Source organism: Nerophis lumbriciformis, linkage group LG37 (genome assembly GCF_033978685.3).
Source record: "Nerophis lumbriciformis linkage group LG37, RoL_Nlum_v2.1, whole genome shotgun sequence".
Lineage (NCBI taxonomy): Eukaryota > Metazoa > Chordata > Actinopteri > Syngnathiformes > Syngnathidae > Nerophis > Nerophis lumbriciformis.
The window spans coordinates 12,995,759-13,017,500 of record NC_084584.2 but is presented as its reverse complement, the minus strand read 5'-3'; the positions used below and the strand labels follow the sequence as shown (position 1 = coordinate 13,017,500).

At 42.7% G+C, this 21,742-nt stretch overlaps 1 protein-coding gene across 2 annotated transcripts in view; it reads right to left on the bottom strand.

Annotated features, from left to right (window-relative positions):
• Positions 1 to 21,742, bottom strand: part of pdcd6ip (programmed cell death 6 interacting protein) — a 73,099-nt gene that overhangs the window by 28,115 nt on the left and 23,242 nt on the right. For both annotated transcript variants that reach the window (XM_061930899.2, XM_061930900.2), the window contains exons 4-6: positions 10,271 to 10,398; positions 9,941 to 10,094; positions 5,199 to 5,299 (exon numbers count right to left, since the gene is read on the bottom strand). In XM_061930899.2, coding sequence (XP_061786883.1) covers positions 5,199 to 5,299; positions 9,941 to 10,094; positions 10,271 to 10,398 — 383 coding nt within the window. The remainder of the gene's footprint in view (positions 1 to 5,198; positions 5,300 to 9,940; positions 10,095 to 10,270; positions 10,399 to 21,742) is intronic.

The window sequence follows — 21,742 nt, the reverse complement described above, 5'->3', positions numbered from 1 at the left end:
ATAGGCAAGCAGCTTGGTGTGAAAAAAAACAACTGTGGGAGCAACTATCAGAAAATGGAAGACATACAAGACCACTGATAATCTCCCTCGATCTGGGGCTCCACGCAAGATCTCATCCCGTGGGGTCAAAATGATAATGAGAACGGTGAGCAAAAATCCCAGAACCACACGGGGGGACCTGGTGAATGACCTGCAGAGAGCTGGGACCAAAGTAACAAAGGTTACCATCAGTAACACACTACGCCGACAGGGAATCAAATCCTGCAGTGCCAGACGTGTCCCCCTGCTTAAGCCAGTGCATGTCCAGGCCCGTCTGAAGTTTGCCAGAGAGCACATGGATGATACAGCAGAGGATTGGGAGAATGTCATGTGGTCAGATGAAACCAAAATAGAACTTTTTGGTATAAACTCAACTCCTCGTGTTTTGAGGAAGAAGAATACTGAGTTGCATCCCAAGAACACCATACCTACTGTGAAGCATGGGGGTGGAAACATCATGCTTTGGGGCTGTTTTTCTGCTAAGGGGACAGGCCGACTGATCCGTGTTAAGGAAAAAATGAACGGGGCTATGTATCGTGAGATTTTGAGCCAAAACCTCCTTCCATCAGTGAGAGCTTTGAAGATGAAACGTGGCTGGGTCTTCCAGCATGACAATGATCCCAAACACACCGCCCGGGCAACGAAGGAGTGGCTCCGTAAGAAGCATTTGAAAGTCCTGGAGTGGCCTAGCCAGTCTCCAGACCTCAACCCCATAGAAAATCTGGGGAGGGAGTTGAAAGTCTGTGTTGCTCGGCGACAGCCCCAAAACATCACTGCTCTCGGGAAGATCTGCATGGAGGAATGGGCCAAAATACCAGCTACTGTGTGTGCAAACCTGGTAAAGACCTATAGTAATCGTTTGACCTCTGTTATTGCCAACAAAGGTTATATTACAAAGTATTGAGTTGAATTTTTGTTATTGACCAAATACTTATTTTCCACCATAATTTACAAATAAATTCTTTAGAAATCCTACAATGTGAATTCCTGGATTTTTTCCCCACATTCTGTCTCTCACAGTTGAAGTGTACCTATGATGAAAATTACAGACCTCTGTCATCATTTTAAGTGGGAGAACTTGCACAATTGGTGGCTGGCTAAATACTTTTTTGCCCCACTGTATATACACACACACACACACACACACACACACACACACACACACACACACACACACACACACACACACACACACACACACACACACACACACACACACACACACACACACACACACACACACACACACACACACACACACACACACACACACATATATATTTATATATACACACACACACGTATAACTATATATACATACATACATATATACACATTTATACACACACACACACATATATATATATATATATGTGTGTGTGTGTGTGTGTGTGTGTATATAAATGTGTATATATGTATGTATGTATATATAGTTATACGTGTGTGTGTATATATAAATATATATATATATATATATATATATATATATATATACACACTGTATATATATATATACTGTATATACATATATATATATATACACATACATACATACATACATATATATACTGTATATATATACATACTGTATATATATATATATACATACATACATACATATACATAAATACATATATATACATACATATATATACACATAAATACATATATATACATACATATATATACACATACATGCATATATATATATATATATATATATATATATATATATATATATATATACACATATACATACATATATATACACATGTACATACATCCATACATACACTCACACTTATATATGCACGCACGCACTCTTACTTTACATGCAGTCGGCTTTCGGCCCCTGGCCAAATTTTTCCCGCCCAATGTGTCCCCCAAGTCAAAAGGTTTGGACACCCCTGGTGTAGACTATTATTGTTACAGTGGGACCTCCATTCATGAACGCCTCTATTTGCGTTCTATTCTGTCTACAAACGTTGAGACGGACCCAAATACGCCCCGGTGTGCGACCAATGTCTCGGTCTACGATCATTTCATTCATTTTCTCATTTATTTATTCTTTTTATTTGCCACTAGGGGGGCAGCCATTTTGATGACAACACTTCCTGTAAAACGCAATTTGGAAGAGGCGGGCCCCAGACATCACATGCTGTTTACGTTTTGCCTGCCGCCAACGAGACATGGATCGGCTCACATGTATGGCAAAAACAAGCATGTTTATATGGTTGCTGACTTTGCCGAAGGAGTTAAATATCTTTGCAAGGACAATGTATATAAGCTATTCCTAGTGGAGCTAAATGAGAAGCATCGTGGGGGAAGGCTCGCCATTTATACCGCGACTTGATGTCCAAAAGTGAGCATGCTGGAACCAGCATGGAAGAACAATTAAAGGCCAAGCCGTGGGTGTTTGAAAAGTTGCAAAATTATTTATTTTGATACGTAAACAGAATATATACACATTACAGTGTATTCAAAGTGTGCATTTTATAACATAAAATATACTTTTTTCCAGGCTGGATCCAATTATTCATGTTTACATAGTTTCTTGTAGGGGAAATCTGTTTCACTTGACAAACGTTTCGGTCGGCGGACCATGTCCAAGAATTAGAGATGCCCGATAATGGCTTTTTTGCTGATATCCGATATTGTCCAACTCTTAATTACCGATTCCGATATCAACGGATACCGATATATACAGTGGTGGAATTAACACATTATTATGCCTAATTTTGTTGTGATGCCCCGCTGGATGTATTAAACAATGTAACAAGGTTTTCCAAAATAAATCAACTCAAGTTATGGAAAAAAGTGCCAACATGGCACTGCCATATTTACTATTGAAGTCACAAAGTGCATTTTTTTTTTTTTTAACATGCCTCAAAACAGCAGCTTGGAATTTGGGACATACTCTCCCTGAGAGAGCATGAGGAGGTTGAGGTGGGCGGAGTTGAGTTGGCGGGGGGTGGGGAGGTTAGGGGATAGCGGGGGGTGTATATTGTAGCGTCCCGGAAGAGTTAGTGCTGCAAGGGGTTCTGGGTATTTGTTCTGTTGTGTTTATGTTGTGTTACGGTGCGGATGTTCTCCCGAAATGTGTTTGTCATTCTTGTTCGGTGTGGGTTCACAGTGTGGCGCACATTTGTAACAGTGTTGAAGTTGTTTATACGGCCACCCTCGGTGTGACCTCTATGGCTGTTGACCAAGTATGCGTGGTATTCACTTGTGTGTGATAAGCCGAAGACATTATGTGCAAAGGCAGTGCCTTTAAGGTTTAATGGCGCTCTGTACTTCTCCCTACGTACAGTCCATGTACACAGCGGCGTTTTAAAAAGTCGTAAATTTTACTTTTTGAAACAGATACCGATAATTTTGAAACCGATAATTTCCGATATTACATTTTAAAGCATTTATCGGCCGATAATATCATCAGTTCGATATTATCGGACATCTCTACCAAGAACCATAGATGGAGGTTCCACTGTATTTATATCCTGATACGATACCACCCAAATAAACTATAATAATGAAAATGATCGTTTGGTTTGAATATCCTTCCTTTGACGATGTCATTGACCTTGTGCAGCCAAACAGGATGAAAATGGACCAATGAGGACACAGAGAGACGTGGACAGTCCCACACACCAGTTGACCCTTAGTCAGGGACGGGGCGCCGCTCTGTCACCGGAAGTAGAGGACCAGTTCCAAGGTGGTCCAAACTACACCTGATGCTATGTTGACATTACATCATACTTGCCAACCTTGAGACCTCTGATTTCGGGAGGTGGGGGCGTGGTCGGGGGTGGGGCGGGGCGTGGTTGGAGGCGTGGTCGGGTTGGGGCGGGCGTGGTTGGGGGCGTGGTTAAGAGGGGAGGAGTATATTGACAGCTAGAATTCACCAAGTCAAGTATTTCATACATATATATATATATATATATATATATATATATATATATATATATATATAAATAGATAGATATCTACATCCTGAAAATATGCAAACAAAACTGTGTTTAGATAATTGATACTTCAAACTTGCATAAATAGATATTAAGGAATATAACATAACTTGGCTTCTGAGAGTTTCAAAATGTAATGAATAAAATGCTTAAGTTGTTGATAAACAAGCAATTATTTTAATAATTAAATATGGTCATTTCAAATTAATTATTATGATAATTTAAAATCAATTATTTCAAATATGTTTATTTTAATGTATAATTCTATGGCTGGATGTAATAAGGAGTGACGAAAAAATACAAATAAAAATACAATTAATTTTGATGTTTTTAGCAAAATATAGTTAAAATGTATTTAGTTTTGTTTTTAAAAAATTAATAAATATATTTATTTTTAGGTAAAATAAACATAATAATACAATTTACTGTATCTCTAGTCTGGATTATTTAGTTCTTGTCACCCTGTTGTCCTCCCATCATGAAAAAAAGGCTGTCCTCACTCAGGTCCGCATGGAGCTGGAGGGGGCGTGGCTTCCAGCTCCGGCTGAAAATGGGGAGATTTTCGGGAGAATATTTGTCCCGGGAGGTTTCCGGGAGAGGCGCTGAATTTCGGGAGTCTCCCGGAAAAGTCGGGAGGGTTGGCAAGTATGCATTACAGTCCAGTATCATCACAGTGACAGGAAGACGCCCCGTCATTAACATAACACGGTACGAGTGAGACACTGGTGTCTGTGCTTATGGATGCAGACAAACAGTCACCAATCTAAGTTACAAACCATCATGCAAGAAGGAGAACAGCACACCAAGTGGGGAAAAAACCTCTCACTCAATGCGACCCTTTAATCAAAGCAGGATTTACTTGTACCGACAAAAGACTTCAAGCACCAACCAGTCAAGTACCTGAGCAGAGTGCTCATTGAGTTTGCCATTAGCAGTTAGCAGCGAGTGTAACGCTGTTATTGTTTCATTAGCAGTTAGCAGCGTGTGTAACGCTGTTATTGTTTCATTAGCAGTTAGCTGCATGTGTAACACTGTTATTGTTTCATTAGCAGTTAGCTGCATGTGTAACACTGTTATTGTTTCATTAGCAGTTAGCAGCGTGTGTAACGCTGTTATTGTTTCATTAGCAGTGTGTGTAACGCTGTTATTGTTTCATTAGTAGTTAGCTGCATGTGTAACACTGTGTCCTTGGCATACCTTGGGCAGGTTGTCTTTGTACTGACACTGCTTGAAGGCGTCGCCGTAGTAATCTGCGGCCTGATTGGACAGCTTGGCGATGACGCCGTCCTTCATCCTGCCTGTAGAGGAGAAGAGTGGTTGCACGACATCATGCCTCGTCGGTGTGTTGTCAGAGGGTGTAACAACACCAACAGGGACGGATTCAAGTTGCACCAGTGGCCCAAAGATGCGAAAGTGGCAAGAAATTGGACGTTTGTTCCGCACACTTTACCGAGGAAAGCTATGCTACGACAGAGATGGCAAGAATGTGTGGATATCCTGCGACACTCAAAGCAGATGCATTTCCAACGATAAAGTCAAAGAAATCTGCCGCCAGACCCCCATTGAATATGCCGGAGTGTGTGAGCAATTCAGGGACAAAGGACCTCGGTAGCACGGCAAGCAATGGCGGCAGTTTGTTCCCGCAGACGAGCGAGCTAAACCCCCTGGATGTCTTGGCTCACACCGTCCCTTATGCCACCGAAGATGATCAAGAGAAGAATATCGACCCTAGCTTCCCTGGCCTGCTGACATCAACTCCAAAACTGGACAGATCAGCTTTCAGGAAAAGAGAGCGGATGAGGGTATGTCTACAGAATATATTTATTGATGAAAATTGGGCTGTCTGCACTCTCAAAGTGCATGTTGTTGCCAAATGTATTTCATATGCTGTAAACCTAGTTCAGAGTTGTTAGTTTCCTGTAATGCCAAACAAACACATACCAATCGTTGGTTAGAAGGCGATCGCCGAATTCGTCCTCGCTTTCTCCCGTGTCGCTGGCTGTCGTGTCGTTTTCGTCGGTTTCGCTTGCATACGGTTCAAACCGATATGGCTCAATAGCTATAGTTTCTTCTTCAATTTCGTTTTCGCTACCTGCCTCCACACTACAATCATCCGTTTCAATACATGCGTAATCTGTTGAATCGCTTAAGCCGCTGAAATCCGAGTCTGAATCCGAGCTAATGTCGCTATAGATTGCAGTTCTTTCCGCCATGTTTGTTTGTGTTGGCTTCACTATGTGACGTCACAGGAAAATGGACGGGTGGTTAAAATCAGGCACTTTGAAGCAATTTTTTTAAGGGATATTGCGTGATGGGTAACATTTTTAAAAAAACTTCGAAAAATATAATAAGCCACTGGGAACTGCTTTTTAATGGTTTTAACAATTCTGAAATTGTGATAATGTTCCCCTTTAAAGAGGGAACTAATCATCTGTCCCTTCTTGAGCCAAGTAGGTTACAAAAGTATCACTGATCTTTGCACTCTGGTCTGTCTTTTTTCTCCACCTGTCACCTTTTAAAGAGAGAACTAGTCAACAGTCCCTTCTGAGGCCGAGTGGTTTACAGAAGAATTGTTGCTATTTGCACTGCTGTTTTTCCCTGTCTGTCGCCTACTGGAGAGAGAAAAAAGACATCTGTCCCCTCTGAAGCCAAGTAGTTTACATAATTATCCCTGCTTTTTGCACTCTGTTCTGTCTTTTCTGTCTGTCCCCTATGTCAGAATAATTGTACCTAAGTTATCACAAAACTTTGTGTTTCAATGAGTTCCCGGCGAGCAGACAAAAGCTGTGTTTGATCCTTGAAAAACTCCACTGTGTAGGATGGGAAGCAACATAAAGGTGTCGGTTTCTTTGATGTATTGTAATCCACAGGAGGATTTTGTCTTGACCCGAGATTTACAAGCAGGGCCTGACCCCCCATCCAGGCACCTTTTCTTTGAACTGTTTTGTGACCAAAGGCAGCGGCTGTTTACGACCCCCTTCCTTTAGAAACAGCTGTTGCCATGTAATCAGGGAAAGTCCAAATAAAAGAGGAGGCGTACAATCTTTCGTCACAGCGTGGTGGGAGACTGTACAAGAGTACAGTCCAGACATTTCTCCTCAATTGAGCCAAATTGAATTCTGTCTCTGTTTAATTCCTTGCTTCTTTGTCTGTTTAATAGATGTCATCAGTGTTTGAACCTGACACCCTATTAAAGAGAGAACTAATCATCTGTCCCCTCTTAAGCCAAGTAGTTTACAGAAGTATCACTGCATTTTGCACTCTGTTCTGTCTGTCCGCTCTTATAGAAATAACTAGTCATCTGTCCCCTCTTGAGCCAAGTAGTTTACAGAAGTATCACTGTTTTTGCACTATATCTTTTCTCTCAGTCTACCCCATCTTAAAGAGAGAACTGTTCACCTGTCCCCTCTGAAGCCAAGTAGATTACATAATTATCACAGCTTTTTGCACTCTGTTCTGTCTGTTTCCTATTAAAGAAAGAACTAGTCACCTGTGCCCTCTGAAGCCAAGTAGTTTAAATAATTATCACAGCTTTTTGCACTCTGTTCTGTCTGTCTGTCTGTCCCCTATTAAAAAGAGAACTAGTCATCTGTCCCCTCTTGAGCCAAGTAGTTTACAGAAGTATCACTGTTTTTGCACTATATCTTTTCTCTCAGTCTACCCCATCTTAAAGAGAGAATTAAGTCACCTGTCCCCTCTGAAGCCAAGTAGTTTAGATAATTATCACAGCTTTTTGCACTCTGTTCGGTCTGTCTCCTATAGAGAGAACTAGTCACCTGTCCCCTCTGAAGCCAAGTAGTTTAAATAATTATCACAGCTTTTTGCACTCTGTTCTGTCTGTCCACTCTTATAGAAATAACTAGCCATGTGTCCCCTCTTAAGCCAAGTAGTTTATAGTAATATCACTGTTTTTGCACTATATCTTTTCTCTCAGTCTCATCTTAAAGAGAGAACTAGTCACCTGTCCCCTATGAAGCAAAGTAGTTCAAATAATTATCACAGCTTTTTGCACTCTGTTCTGTCTGTCTGTCCCCTATTGAAGCGAGAACTACTCATCTGTCCCCTCTGAAGCCAAGTAGTTTACAGAATAATACAATTTTGGCCATTATAACATAATTTTTCTCTCGGTCTACCCTATCTTAAAAAGAGAACTAGTCATCTGTCCCCTGTTAAGCCAAGTAGTTTACAGAAATATCACTGTTTTTGCACTATATCTTTTCTCTCAGTCTACCCCATCTTAAAAGAGAGAGAACTAGTCATCTGTCCCCTCTGAAGCCAAGTATTTTACAGAATTATAAATTTTTTGTGCACTATAACATATTTTTTCTCTCGGTCTACCCCATCTTAAAGAGATAACTAGTCATCTGTTCCCTCTGAAGCCAAGTAGATTACATAATTATCACAGCTTTTTGCACTCTGTATTGTCTGTCCCCTATTGAAGCGAGAACTAGTCATGTGTCCCCTCTTAAGCCAAGTAGTTACAGAAATATCACTGTTTTTGCACAATATCTTTTCTCTCAGTCTACCCCATCTTAAAGAGAGAACTGGTCACCTGTCCCCTATGAAGCAAAGTAGCTTAAATAATTATAACAGCTTTTTGCACTCTGTTCTGTCTGTCTGTCTGTCCCCTATTAAAGCGAGAACTAGTCATCTATACCCTCTGAATGCAAGTAGTTTACAGAATTATCCCTGCTTTTGGCACACTGTTTTGTCTTTTCTGCCTGTCCCCTATTAAAAAGAGAACTAATCATCTGTCCCTTCTTAAGCCAAGTAGTTTACAGAAGTATCACTGCATTTTGCACTCTGTTCTGTCTGTCTGTCTGTCTGTCCCCTATTGAAGCGAGAACTAGTCACCTGTCCCCTCTGAAGCCAAGTAGTTTAAATAATTATCACAGCTTTTTGCACTCTGTTCTGTCTGTCTGTCTGTCCCCTATTGAAGAGAGAACTAGTCACCTGTCCCCTCTGAAGCCAAGTAGTTTACAGAAATATCACTGTTTTTGCACTATATCTTTTCTCTCAGTCTACCCCATCTTAAAAGAGAGAGAACTAGTCACCTGTCCCCTCTGAAGCCAAGTAGATTAAATAATTATCAATGCTTTCTGCACTCTGTTCTGTCTGTCTGTCCCCTATTGAAGCGAGAACTACTCATCTGTCCCCTCTGAAGTCAAGTAGTTTACAGAATTACGGTATCACAGCTTTTAGAGCTCGGTTCTGTCTCTTCTCTCCGTCTGTCCCTCTTTAAGAGTCCAGTGTTGTCTTTTTGTTTTTGCGTCCCCTCTCAAACCCCCCAATGTCCTGCAGGATCATCAATCAAGTGCAACACACGCTGAGAAAGAAGTTGAAGGCAGGGAGACAGGTGGGTACTGTTAGAATAATTGTATCTAAGTTATCACAAAACTTTGTGTTACATTGAGTTGAGCTCGCCCGGCGAGAGGACAAAAGCTTGTCTTTGATCCTACCAAGCAGAAAGCTTGTAAAACTCTACTGTGTAAGATGGGAAGCAACATGAAGGTGTTCTGTTTCTTTGATGTATTGTAATCCACAGAAAGATTTTGTCTCGACCAGAGATCTACAAAGCGGAGAGAAAGCAGGACCTGCCCAAGCTCCAGGCACCTCTTCTTTGAACTGTTTACGACCTTTTCTATGAACTGTTTTGTAACAAAGGTGATGGCTGTTTACGACCCCCCTCCCTTAGAAACAGCTGTTGCCATGTAATCAGGGAAAGTCCAATTAAAAGAGGAGGCGTACTATCTTTCGTCAGAGCGTGGTGACATTGTACAAGGGTACAGGTGTACGCGTTTCTCCTCAATTGAGCCAAATGTAATTCTGTCTCTGTTTAATTCCTTGCTTCTTGTCTTGTTTAATATATGTCATCAGTGTTTGAACCTGACATCTTTTACCAGTCCAAAGTAAAAGGAGTGTTCCGGGTTTTTTCTTACCAGTGATGGCTTTGAGGAAGAAGACCTCCTGGGCCTGGGCCAGCATGATGGTGCTAAGGGTGCCCACAGTCTCGGGGGCGATATCCATAGTGGGCTCCCTGTTGAGGGCAGACAGCACCGTGTCTTTGATGTGTCCGAAGGCGCCGCTGGCCAGCTGCATAAGCACAACAACATCACGGCTCAGAAACACGCCATCTATTTGCACGCTACAGTCTGCCGGCATTGGGGTGACGCACAACACCAAGTAAATTGGTCAGGGTTTTGTCATTTGTGCAACAGCGCCACCTGCAGGACTGGAGCGGGACAGTTTGCACTTGTCAAAACAGTCACCTGGTAGTATTTGGCGGCGATTTTCAGCCCCTCGTCGTTGTCCAGATTCTGCTCGGAGGCGATCTGACTGGCCAGCGCCGCGGCGTTGAACAGCACGCACGTCTTCTCGTAGCCCAGACTGGCCAACGCTGCAAAGTGAATGTTTGTTGAGCTCCTTTATGGCAACATCTTCATCATGGCTGCCAAAATGTGCTTGCCAGCTAGTATAATAGTAAGTACTGCAGGGACATTATCATTATTATATACAGTTGGACTTGCAAATATTCAACTCCCATCGTAAATGATGTTTATTAGAGAAGTCTATAAAGGTGTAGTAGTAAACCTGCAAACATCAACTCATCTAATATTACACACTTTCTTTTTTACTGGCCATCCACTAAAAGTTAGAACATATCACAAATAAATCATTTACAATTGTATAATTGTGCATGTAACTACTAGAGTGTGTCTCTGTCCCCTCTTCTCCTCTGTCCACCCATGACTCTCAGACGTTTATTGATCCTTATTTCTTGTTTTGTGAGTTGTCCTTGTGTCCCCAGAAAGGCACTTACAAATAGGAATTAACATTGTTCATTATTACTGCATTTTGTTATAGGCTACATAAAAAAGTGCTGATGTGGAACGATACTATAATGTGTGATATCATGTGCGATACAAGCAGTCTTGCAGAATGTTTACTTGTGTGTGCTATCATATGCAATACAAGCAATCCTGCAGCGTGTTTACTTGTGTGCGATACAAGCAGTCTTGTAGCATGTTTACTTGTGTGTGATATCATGTGCGATACAAGCAGTAATGCGGTGTGTTTACTTGTGTGTGATATCATGTGCGATACAAACAGTCCTGCAGTGTGTTTACTTGTGTTTGATTACACGTGCGATAGAAACAGTCCTGCAGCGTGTTTGCTTGTGTATGATATCATGTGCAATACAAGCAGTCCTGCACCGTGTTTACTTGTGTGTGATATCATGTGTGATACAAGCAGTCCTGCAGCGTATTTACTTGTGTGTGATATCATGTGCGATACAAGCAGTCATGCAGCGTGTTTACCTGTGTTTGATTACACGTGCGATATAAGCAGTCCTGCACCGTGTTTACTTGTTTGATATTATGTGCGATATAAGCAGTCCTGCAACGTTTTTGTTTGTGTGTGATATCATGTGCGATACAAGCAGTCCTGCAGCGTGTTTACTTGTGTGTGACATCATGTGCAATACAAGCAGTCGTGCAGCATGTTCACTTGTGTGTGATATCATTTGTGATACAAGCAGTCCTGCAGGGTGTTTACTTCTGCGATGTCATGTGCAATACAAGCAGTCCTGCAGTGTGTTTACTTGTGTTTGATTACACGTGCGATATAAGCAGTTCTACACCGTGTTTACTTGTTTGATATTATGTGCGATATAAGCAGTCCTGCAACGTTTTTGTTTGTGTTTGATATCGTGTGCGATACAAGCAGTCCTGCAGCCTGTTTACTTGTGTGTGATATCATGTGCAATACAAGCAGTCGTGCAGAATGTTTACTTGTGTGTGATATCATGTGCAATACAAGCAGTCCTGCAGCTTGTTTACTTGTGTGTGATACAAGCAGTCCTGCAGCGTGTTTGACTTGTGTGTGCTATCATGTGCGATACAAGCAGTCCTGCAGCGTGTTTACTTGTGTGTGACATCATATACGATACAAGCAGTCCTGCAGTGTGTTGTGTGTGTGATATCATGTGCGATACAAGCAGTCCTGCGGGGTGTTTACTTGTGTTTGATTATACGTGCGATATAAGCAGTTCTGCACCGTGTTTACTTGTTTGATATTATGTGCGATATAAGCAGTCCTGCAACGTTTTTGTTTGTGTTTGATATCGTGTGCGATACAAGCAGTCCTGCAGCCTGTTTACTTGTGTGATATCATGTGCAATACAAGCAGTCCTGCAGCATGTTTGCTTGTGTGTGATATCATGTGCAATACAAGCAGTCCTGCAGCGTGTTTACTTGCGTGCGATACAAGCAGTCCTGCAGCGTGTTTTACTTGTGTGTGATATCATGTGCGATACAAGCAGTCCTGCAGCATGTTTACTTGTGTGTGCCACATGTGCGATACGAGCAGTCCTGCAGCGTGTTTTGTGTGTGATACCATGTGCGATACAAGCAGTCCTGCAGGGTGTTTACTTCTGTGTCATATCATGTGTGTGTGTGCTCACGCACAGGGTGCGTGTGATGCGTCAGTGCGTTAGATTTGTGGCAGAAGTGCTTGTAGTTAGTGCATGCTGCATGCTGCCCCTGCTTGCTACTCTCTGCTTACAGCTATCGCCGCCAGCTAGCCCCTGGGTAGGTGAAAAGAGGAGCCGAGTGCGTAAGCCTCCTCCTGCTGGTACAAAGCCTCTCCACCACCAAGACCCCTGTGGTGCCTCCTCGTGGCCACACACGGTAAACTGCGTCTTTGCGGACACAGGCTAAACTGTAGGGGATCTCGGAGCAGCAGTGGGCCCCAGAGGCGAGGCGTGCAGGCCCACCAGGGTGTGGACACGCCCTGGCGTCCGCCAACCACTGCCCCATCTATGGGTTAAATAGATATAAGACCTCAACGATGGAAGTGGCGGAGGATGACACTGCATGTCACAACGGCACTGAAGGCGGATGAAGGCTGCAACAGAGGGTGGTCTCCAGTCGTCATGGATTCATGCCACTGGATCAAGGCCCCTCTCTGCCAAGGACCGTGTGGTAGCTGCAAGCGCATCAGTCTCCCCACGCTAAAAGACGTCACGCGCAGGCGTCCTCCCGAATGGGAACCCATCCATTTTACATCCCGGATACTTCAAAGTCCTTTGGCGACCGGGAAGTGGTAACGGGGGCAGGACAGTGAAGTCTGGCAGTCCCTAGCCACAACCTGGCACACAGGTGGTGGGTGTTAGATTCAGTCGTTAAGCTCATGGACTGAGGCAGAAGAGCTTCTCGGCAGCTGCACCCATGACTGAGCAGCCCTATTCAGGATCCACTCTGCTCACCTCAGTAGGGGAGGGGGTTAGAAAAGGTACCCTAAAAATAGCCTGCCTCGCAACATCCTGTCTGGAATACCGCATCCAGAGGGATCACCACCACGCGGTCAGAAACAAAAAAAACACAAATTACTCATTGGAGCCTGGAACGTGCGAACCCTCACGGACAACCAAGCCAGCGATCGACCGGAAAGGCGAACTGCCATCATCTCCAGAGAGCTAAGGAAGTTCCAGATCGACATCGCAGCACTCTCCGAGACCCGACTGGCCGACGAAGGGCAGCTGAAGGAAGAAAAAGGCGGGTATACTTTCTTTTGGAAAGGAAAACCTGCAAATGAGCCACGAATCCACGGTGTGGGTTTTGCTATTAAGAACTGCCTCATCAACCACCTCCATGAACTCCCTGTGGGCATCAACGAGCGCCTAATGACCTTACGCCTTATGCTTGCTAGCAGTCATATGGCCACGGTCGTTAGTGCCTATGCACCAACCCTTGATGCACAGGATGAAGTTAAAGAGGCCTTTTATGCTGACCTGGACAAAGTTCTATCTGAAGTCCCCAAGGAGGACAAGTTAATCCTGCTTGGAGACTTCAACGCCAGAGTGGGACGAAACCACCACCTATGGAGGGGTACGCTGGGGAGAGAAGGGGTCGGAAATACAAATTCTAATGGCGCACTACTGCTAACTAAGTGCTCGGAGCACAACCTGGTCATTACCAACACACTTTTCCGTCAGAAAACCAAGTTCAAAACATCATGGATGCACCCTCGCTCCAAACTGTGGCATCTCATTGACTACGTCATTGTCCGCTCTAAAGACCGTCACGACGTCCTAAACACCAGAGCAATGACCAGTGCAGACGACTGCTGGACCGACCATCGCCTCATTCGCTCCATCATGTCCATCCGCTTAATGCGGAAAAGACGGATGCAGAAAAGACAGTGCCGGCCAAGAATTAACATCGAGCTGTTGAGTGACACCACCTACCAACAACAGCTGCAGGAGGCCTTTAGCGCAGCATTGCCCAAACAGTACCCAGAGGATACGGAAACACACTGGAGCACACTTTCGACTGCCATAATGAAATCCTGCAAAAATATTCTTGGTCTCAAAAAGCGGAGACATCAAGACTGGTTTGATGAGAACGACACTGAGATCCAGCAACTAATTGACAACAAGCGGCAAGCTTTCATCACTTGGCAAAATGACATCCACTGCAAAGTGAAAAGAGTAGCCCACGCCAAAGCGAAGGCAGCTGTCCAAACACAGGTTAGGAAACTGAAGAACCGGTGGTGGACAAAGAAGGCTCTGGAGATCGAGCAGCTTGCTGACTCTGGAGACACGAGAGGCTTCTTCGATGCCACAAGAGTGGTGTATGGTCCCAGCCACCGCTGCCTAACCCCCCTTCGCTCAAAGGATGGTCTGCTGCTGCTGAAGGACAAGGACGCAATTTCAAACAGGTGGAAAGAACACTATGAGGACCTCTTAAACAGGGACACTATACCTGAGATGGAGGCTCTTGACCAACTCCCACAACAACCAACAGATGAAAGCATGGGAGAACCACCTACCTTGGATGAGCTGCAGGATGCTATTGGGAAGATGAGGAACAACAAGGCTGCTGGGCCCGACGGCATTCCAGCAGAGGTCCTGAAGAAAGGCGGACCCGATCTTACCAAGCACATCCATGCCCTGCTTCTCAAAATATGGGAAGAAGCGGAAATCCCTGCACAGCTCAGAGATGCCCTAATTGTATCCATATTTAAGAAAGGAGACAAGGCAGACTGTGGGAATTACCGTGGCATCTCTCTCCTGTCCACCATAGGGAAAGCCCTCGCTCGGGTTTTGGCCAACAGACTCACCCCCCTGTCAGAAAGCGTGCTTCCTGAGTCTCAGAGTGGATTTCGCCCAAGCAGAGGCACCACAGACATAATTTTCATCGCACGACAACTGCAAGAAAAATGCCGGGAACAAAACCAATCACTATACATGGCCTTCATAGACCTCACCAAAGCCTTCGACTCGGTTAACCGTCAGGCACTTTGGCTGGTTCTGTCCAAGATTGGCTGCCCAGATAAATACATCCGGGTACTGAGACTACTGCATGATAACATGTCAGCCACAGTGCTCAGTGGCAGTGGAGATGAAACGGAACCCTTTAGGGTAGACACAGGTGTAAAACAGGGATGTGTCATCGCTCCAACACTATTTTCCATTTTTGTTGCTACTATCCTTCATCTCACAAACATACATCTGCCCCAGGGAGTCGAAATAATGTACAGAACCGACGGTCAACTCCTCAACATCAACCGTTTCAGGGCTAAAGGTCAAACCACCACCATATCCATCATGGAGCTGCAGTATGCAGACGATAATGCCCTCATAGCCCTCTCAGAAGAGGACCTACAGTGCACTCTGTCTGCTTTTGCGAAGGCATACAAACAGCTTGGTCTTGCCATCAATATAAAGAAAACCCAAATCCTCCACCAATCACCACCAAACAGTAGTGCGCCTGTCCTGCCACCAAACCTGTCAATTGACAAAATCCGACTGGAAAATGTGGACCACTTCCCATATCTCGGGAGCCTCCTGTCATCTAAAGCTGTCATTGACGATGAAATTCACCACCGCCTCAGCTGTGCCAGTGGGGCCTTCTCAAGGCTGAGGAAGCGAGTCTTCGAGAACCGTGACCTCCAAGCAAAGACCAAAATCCTGGTCTACAAAGCAGTCGTGCTCCCCACCCTTCTGTATGGGTCAGAAGCCTGGACCACCTACAGCAGGCACTTAAAGGCACTCGAGACCTACCATCATAGATGTCTCAGAAAAATCCTCAGGATCAGCTGGGAGGACCGACGCACCAACACCAGCGTCCTGGAGGAGGCTGGCTTGCCCACCATCACTGCCACGATAGCCCAAAACCAACTCAGATGGACTGGCCATGTAGTCCGCATGCCTGACTCTCGCCTCCCAAAACAAGTCCTTTATTCCCAGCTTGTTGAAGGGAAACGGGCCCCGGGAGGTCAAAAGAAGAGATTTAAGGATAACATCAAGGCAAACCTGACAAAGTGTCGCATAGACCTTAAGTCTTGGGAAGTCAAGGCAAAAGACAGGACGATGTGGAGAAACCTTGTCCGTGAGGGTGCCGCGCAATATAATGACGACCTCCGCCATGCTGCACAAGACAAGCGCAGACTAAGAAAGGAGAGAGCATCCACCAAAGAGGCCCAACCCATACCCACCACCACTACATTCCCTTGTCCACATTGCCCCAGAATAATCGGGTCCAGAATCGGCCTCCACGCCCACCTGAAGACCCACAAGGACCAGGAAGGAGGACAGTCATACTCGACCACGAGTGACCGCCGATGATGATGATGATGTCATGTGCGATACAGGCAGTCCACCGGCGTGTTTATTTGTGTGTGATATAATGTGCAATACAAGTAGTCTTGCAGCGTGTTTACTTGCGTGCGATACAAGCAGTCTTGCAGCGTGTTTACTTGTGTGTGTAATCATGTGTGATACAAGCAGTCCTGCAGTGTGTTTACTTGTGTGTGACATCATGTGTGATACAAGCAGTCCTGCAGGGTGTTTACTTGTGTGTGACATCATGTACGATACAAGCAGTCCTGCAGTGTGTTGTGTGTGTGATACAATGTGTGATACAAGCAGTCCTGTGGGGTGTTTACTTCTGTGTGGTATTATGTGCGATACAAGCCGTCCTGCAGCGTGTTTACTTGTGTGTGACATCATGTGTGATACAAGCAGTCCTGCAGCGTGTTTACTTGCGTGCGATACAAGCAGTCTTGCAGCGTGTTTTACTTGTGTGTGATATCATGTGCGATACAAGCAGTCCTGCAGCATGTTTACTTGTGTGTGCCACATGTGCGATACGAGCAGTCATGCAGCGTGTTTTGTGTGTGATACAATGTGTGATTCAAGCAGTCCTGCAGGGTGTTTACTTCTGTGTGATGTCATGTGCGATACAGGCAGTCCACCGGCGTGTTTATTTGTGTGTGATATAATGTGCAATACAAGTAGTCTTGCAGCGTGTTTACTTGCGTGCGATACAAACAGTCTTGCAGCGTGTTTACTTGTGTGTGTAATCATGTGTGATACAAGCAGTCCTGCAGCGTGTTTACTTGTGTGTGACATCCTGTGTGATACAAGCAGTCCTGCACCATGTTTACTTGTGTGTGACATCATGTACGATACAAGCAGTCCTGCAGTGTGTTGTGTGTGTGATATAATGTGCGATACAAGCAGTCCTGTGGGGTGTTTACTTCTGTGTGGTATTATGTGCGATACAAGCCGTCCTGCAGCGTGTTTACTTGTGTGTGACATCATGTATGATACAAGCAGTCCTGCAGCATGTTTACTTGTGTGTGATATCGTGTGCGATACAAGCAGTCCTGCAGCGTGTTTACTTGCGTGTGACATCATATGTGATACAAGCAGTCCTGCAGTGTGTTTACTTGTGTGATATCATGTGTGATACAAGCAGTCTTGCAGTGTGTTGTGTGTGATATCATGTGCGTTACAAGCAGTTCTGCGGGGTGTTTACTTCTGTGTGGTATCATGTGCAATACAAGCAGTCCTGCAGCGTGTTTGACTTGTGTGTGATATCATGTGCGATACAATCAGTCCTGCAGCGAGTTTACTTGTGTGTGACATCATGTACAATACAAGCAGTCCTGCAGTGTGTTGTGTGTGTGATATCATGTGCGATACAGGCAGTCCACCAGCGTGTTTACTTGTGTGTGTGATATAATGTGCAATACAAGTAGTCTTGCAGCGTGTTTACTTGCATGCGATGCAAGCAGTATTGCTGCGTGTTTACTTGTGTGTGATATTATGTGCGATACAAGCAGTCCTGCAGCGTGTTTACTTGTGTGTGATATCATGTGCGATACAAGCAGTCCTGCAGCGTGTTTACTTGTGTGTGACATCATGTGTGATACAAACAGTCCTGCAGCGTGTTTACTTGTGTGATATCATGTGTGATACAAGCAGTCCTGCAGTGTGCTGTGTGTGATATCATGTGCGATACAAGCAGTTCTGCGGGGTGTTTACTTCTGTGTGGTATCATGTGCGATACAATCAGTCCTGCAGCGAGTTTACTTGTGTGTGATATCATGTATGATACAAGCAGTCCTGCAGTGTGTTTACTTGTGCAAAGCTGGACAGGCAGTTAACATCTAAATGTCCTCCAATAAGCACACAATTTTAGTGTGGCAGCTACACAACAGCTAAGCACACAAGCTAGACATACATACATAATCACTAAACAATATTGGAGTGTGAAACAGCACATATGTCAATATAAACAAGGATCAACTCATTAAAGTTGCATATTACTTATATATACAAAGTCTCCAAGGCAGAAGCGTATTAGAAAGTATCCAGTAAGAAATGTGTCCGCATCATGATCTTAACTTATTCATTGTGGCCACTAGGTGTCACCTAATAAACAATTGCCACTCCACTTCAACTTAACGACAGAATAAGTCCACACTACCAAATATTACAAGTATTTTTTGTTCCTGCTGATATCGTGTAGGTAAAAAAGTTGTATTGGAACACTTAATTTTTTTGTGATTTTTCAAAAGAGTTTTAAACAAATATTTCTTAATTTCATAATACTCATTTATCTTCATTAATTAATAACATTAATTTAAATGAGTAAATTCCAGCATAAGCAGGAGGTGTTGGGAATGTCTGGCCTTGGCGGAGGTCTGCGGTTCCACTTCCTGTCTAATGTGTGTTTACTTCCCGTTTGATCAACTTGATGACATCACTGATGATACTGTGCTTCCTATAGCAACACAAACACACCCGTCCTCGCCTCAAACACCATACCAAACCTTGCCAGACCAGTTTTGCAATACAAAGCGACTATTTATAGCGTGAGACAGCTGCAGATGTAGTACAGAGGGAATAACGGATTAGCCCTGCCTGACAGTACAATAGTACATAAATACGTGTGAAATTCAACAGTACACAAGTACATAAATACGTGTGAAGTTTGATAGTACACAAGTACATAAAGATGTGTAAAGTTTGATAGTACACAAGTACATAAAGATGTGTAAAGTTTGATAGTACACAAGTACATAAAGATGTGTAAAGTTTGATAGTACACAAGTACATAAAGACATGCAAAGTTTGATAGTACACGAGTACATAAATACGTGTGAAGTTTCATACTACACAAGTACATAAATACGTGTGAAGTTTCATACTACACAAGTACATAAATACATGTGAAGTTTGATAGTACACAAGTACATAAATACGTGTGGAGTTTGATAGTACACAAGTACATAAAGACGTGTAAAGTTTGATAGTACACAAGTACATAAAGACGTGTAAATGTTGATAGTACACAAGTACATAAAGACGTGTAAAGTTAGATGGTACACAAGTACATAAAGTCGTGTAAATGTTGATAGTACACAAGTACATAAAGACGTGTAAAGTTTGATAGTACACAAGTACATAAAGATGTGTAAAGTTTGATAGTACACAAGTACATAAAGACATGCAAAGTTTGATAGTACACAAGTACATAAAGACGTGTAAAGTTTGATAGTACATAAGTGCCTGAAGACGTGTAAAGTTTGATGGTACACAAGTACATAAAGACGTGTAAATGTTGATAGTACACAAGTACATAAAGACGTGTAAAGTTTGATAGTGCACAAGTACATAAATACGTGTGAAGTTAGATAGTACACAAGTACATAAAGACGTGTAAAGTTAGATGGTACACAAGTACATAAAGACGTGTAAAGTTTGATAGTACACAAGTACATAAATATGTGTGAAGTTTGATAGTACACAAGTACATAAATACGTGTGAAGTTTGATAGTACACAAGTACATAACGAGGTGTAAAGTTTGATAGTACCCAAGTACATAAAGACGTGTAAAGTTTGATAGTACATAAGTACATAAAGACGTGTAAAGTTTGATCGTACACAAGTACATAAAGACGTGTAAAGTTTGATAGTACATAAGTGCCTGAAGACGTGTAAAGTTTGATAGTACACAAGTACATAAAGACGTGTAAAGTTTGATAGTACACAAGTACATTAAGACGTGTAAAGTTAGATGGTACACAAGTACATAAAGACGTGTAAAGTTTGATAGTACACAAGTACATAAATATGTGTGAAGTTTGATAGTACACAAGTACATAAATACGTGTGAAGTTTGATAGTACACAAGTACATAACGAGGTGTAAAGTTTGATAGTACCCAAGTACATAAAGACGTGTTAAGTTTGATACTACATAAGTGCCTGAAGACGTGTAAAGTTTGATGGTACACAAGTACATAAAGACGTGTAAATGTTGATAGTACACAAGTTCATAAAGACGTGTAAAGTTTGATAGTGCACAAGTACATAAAGACGTGTAAATGTTGATAGTACACAAGTACATAAAGATGTGTAAAGTTTGATAGTACACAAGTATGTAATGACATGTAAAGTTTGATAGTACAAAAGTACATAAAGGCGTGTAAAGTTTGATAGTATACAAGTACATAAAGATGTGTAAAGTTTGATAGTACACAAGTACATAAAGACGTGTAAAGTTTGATAGTACACAAGTACATAAAGACGTGTAAAGTTTGATAGTACACAAGTACATAAAGACGTGTAAATGTTGATAGTACACAAGTACATAAAGACGTGTAAAGTTTAATAATATACAAGTTCATGAAGACGTGTACAGTTAGATAGTACAGAAGTACATAAAGACGTGTAAAGTTTGATCGTACACAAGTACATAAAGACGTGTAAAGTTTGATAGTACATAAGTGCCTGAAGACGTGTAAAGTTTGATAGTACACAAGTACATAAAGACGTGTAAAGTTTGATAGTACACAAGTACATAAAGACGTGTAAAGTTTGATAGTACACAAGTACATTAAGACGTGTAAAGTTTGATAGTACACAAGTACATAAAGACGTGTAAAGTTTGATAGTACACAAGTACATAAAGATGTGTAAAGTTTGATAGTACACAAGTACATAAATACGTGTGAAGTTTGATAGTACACAAGTACATAAAGACGTGTAAAGTTTGATAGTACACAAGTACATAAAGACGTGTAAAGTTTGATAGTACACAAGTACATAAAGACATGCGAAGTTTGATAGTACACGAGTACATAAATATGTGTGAAGTTTCATACTACACAAGTACATAAATACGTGTGAAGTTTGATAGTACATAAGTGCCTGAAGACGTGTAAAGTTTGATGGTACACAAGTACATAAAGACGTGTAAATGTTGATAGTACACAAGTACATAAAGACGTGTAAAGTTTGATAGTGCACAAGTACATAAATACGTGTGAAGTTAGATAGTACACAAGTACATAAAGACGTGTAAAGTTAGATGGTACACAAGTACATAAAGACGTGTAAAGTTTGATAGTACACAAGTACATAAATATGTGTGAAGTTTGA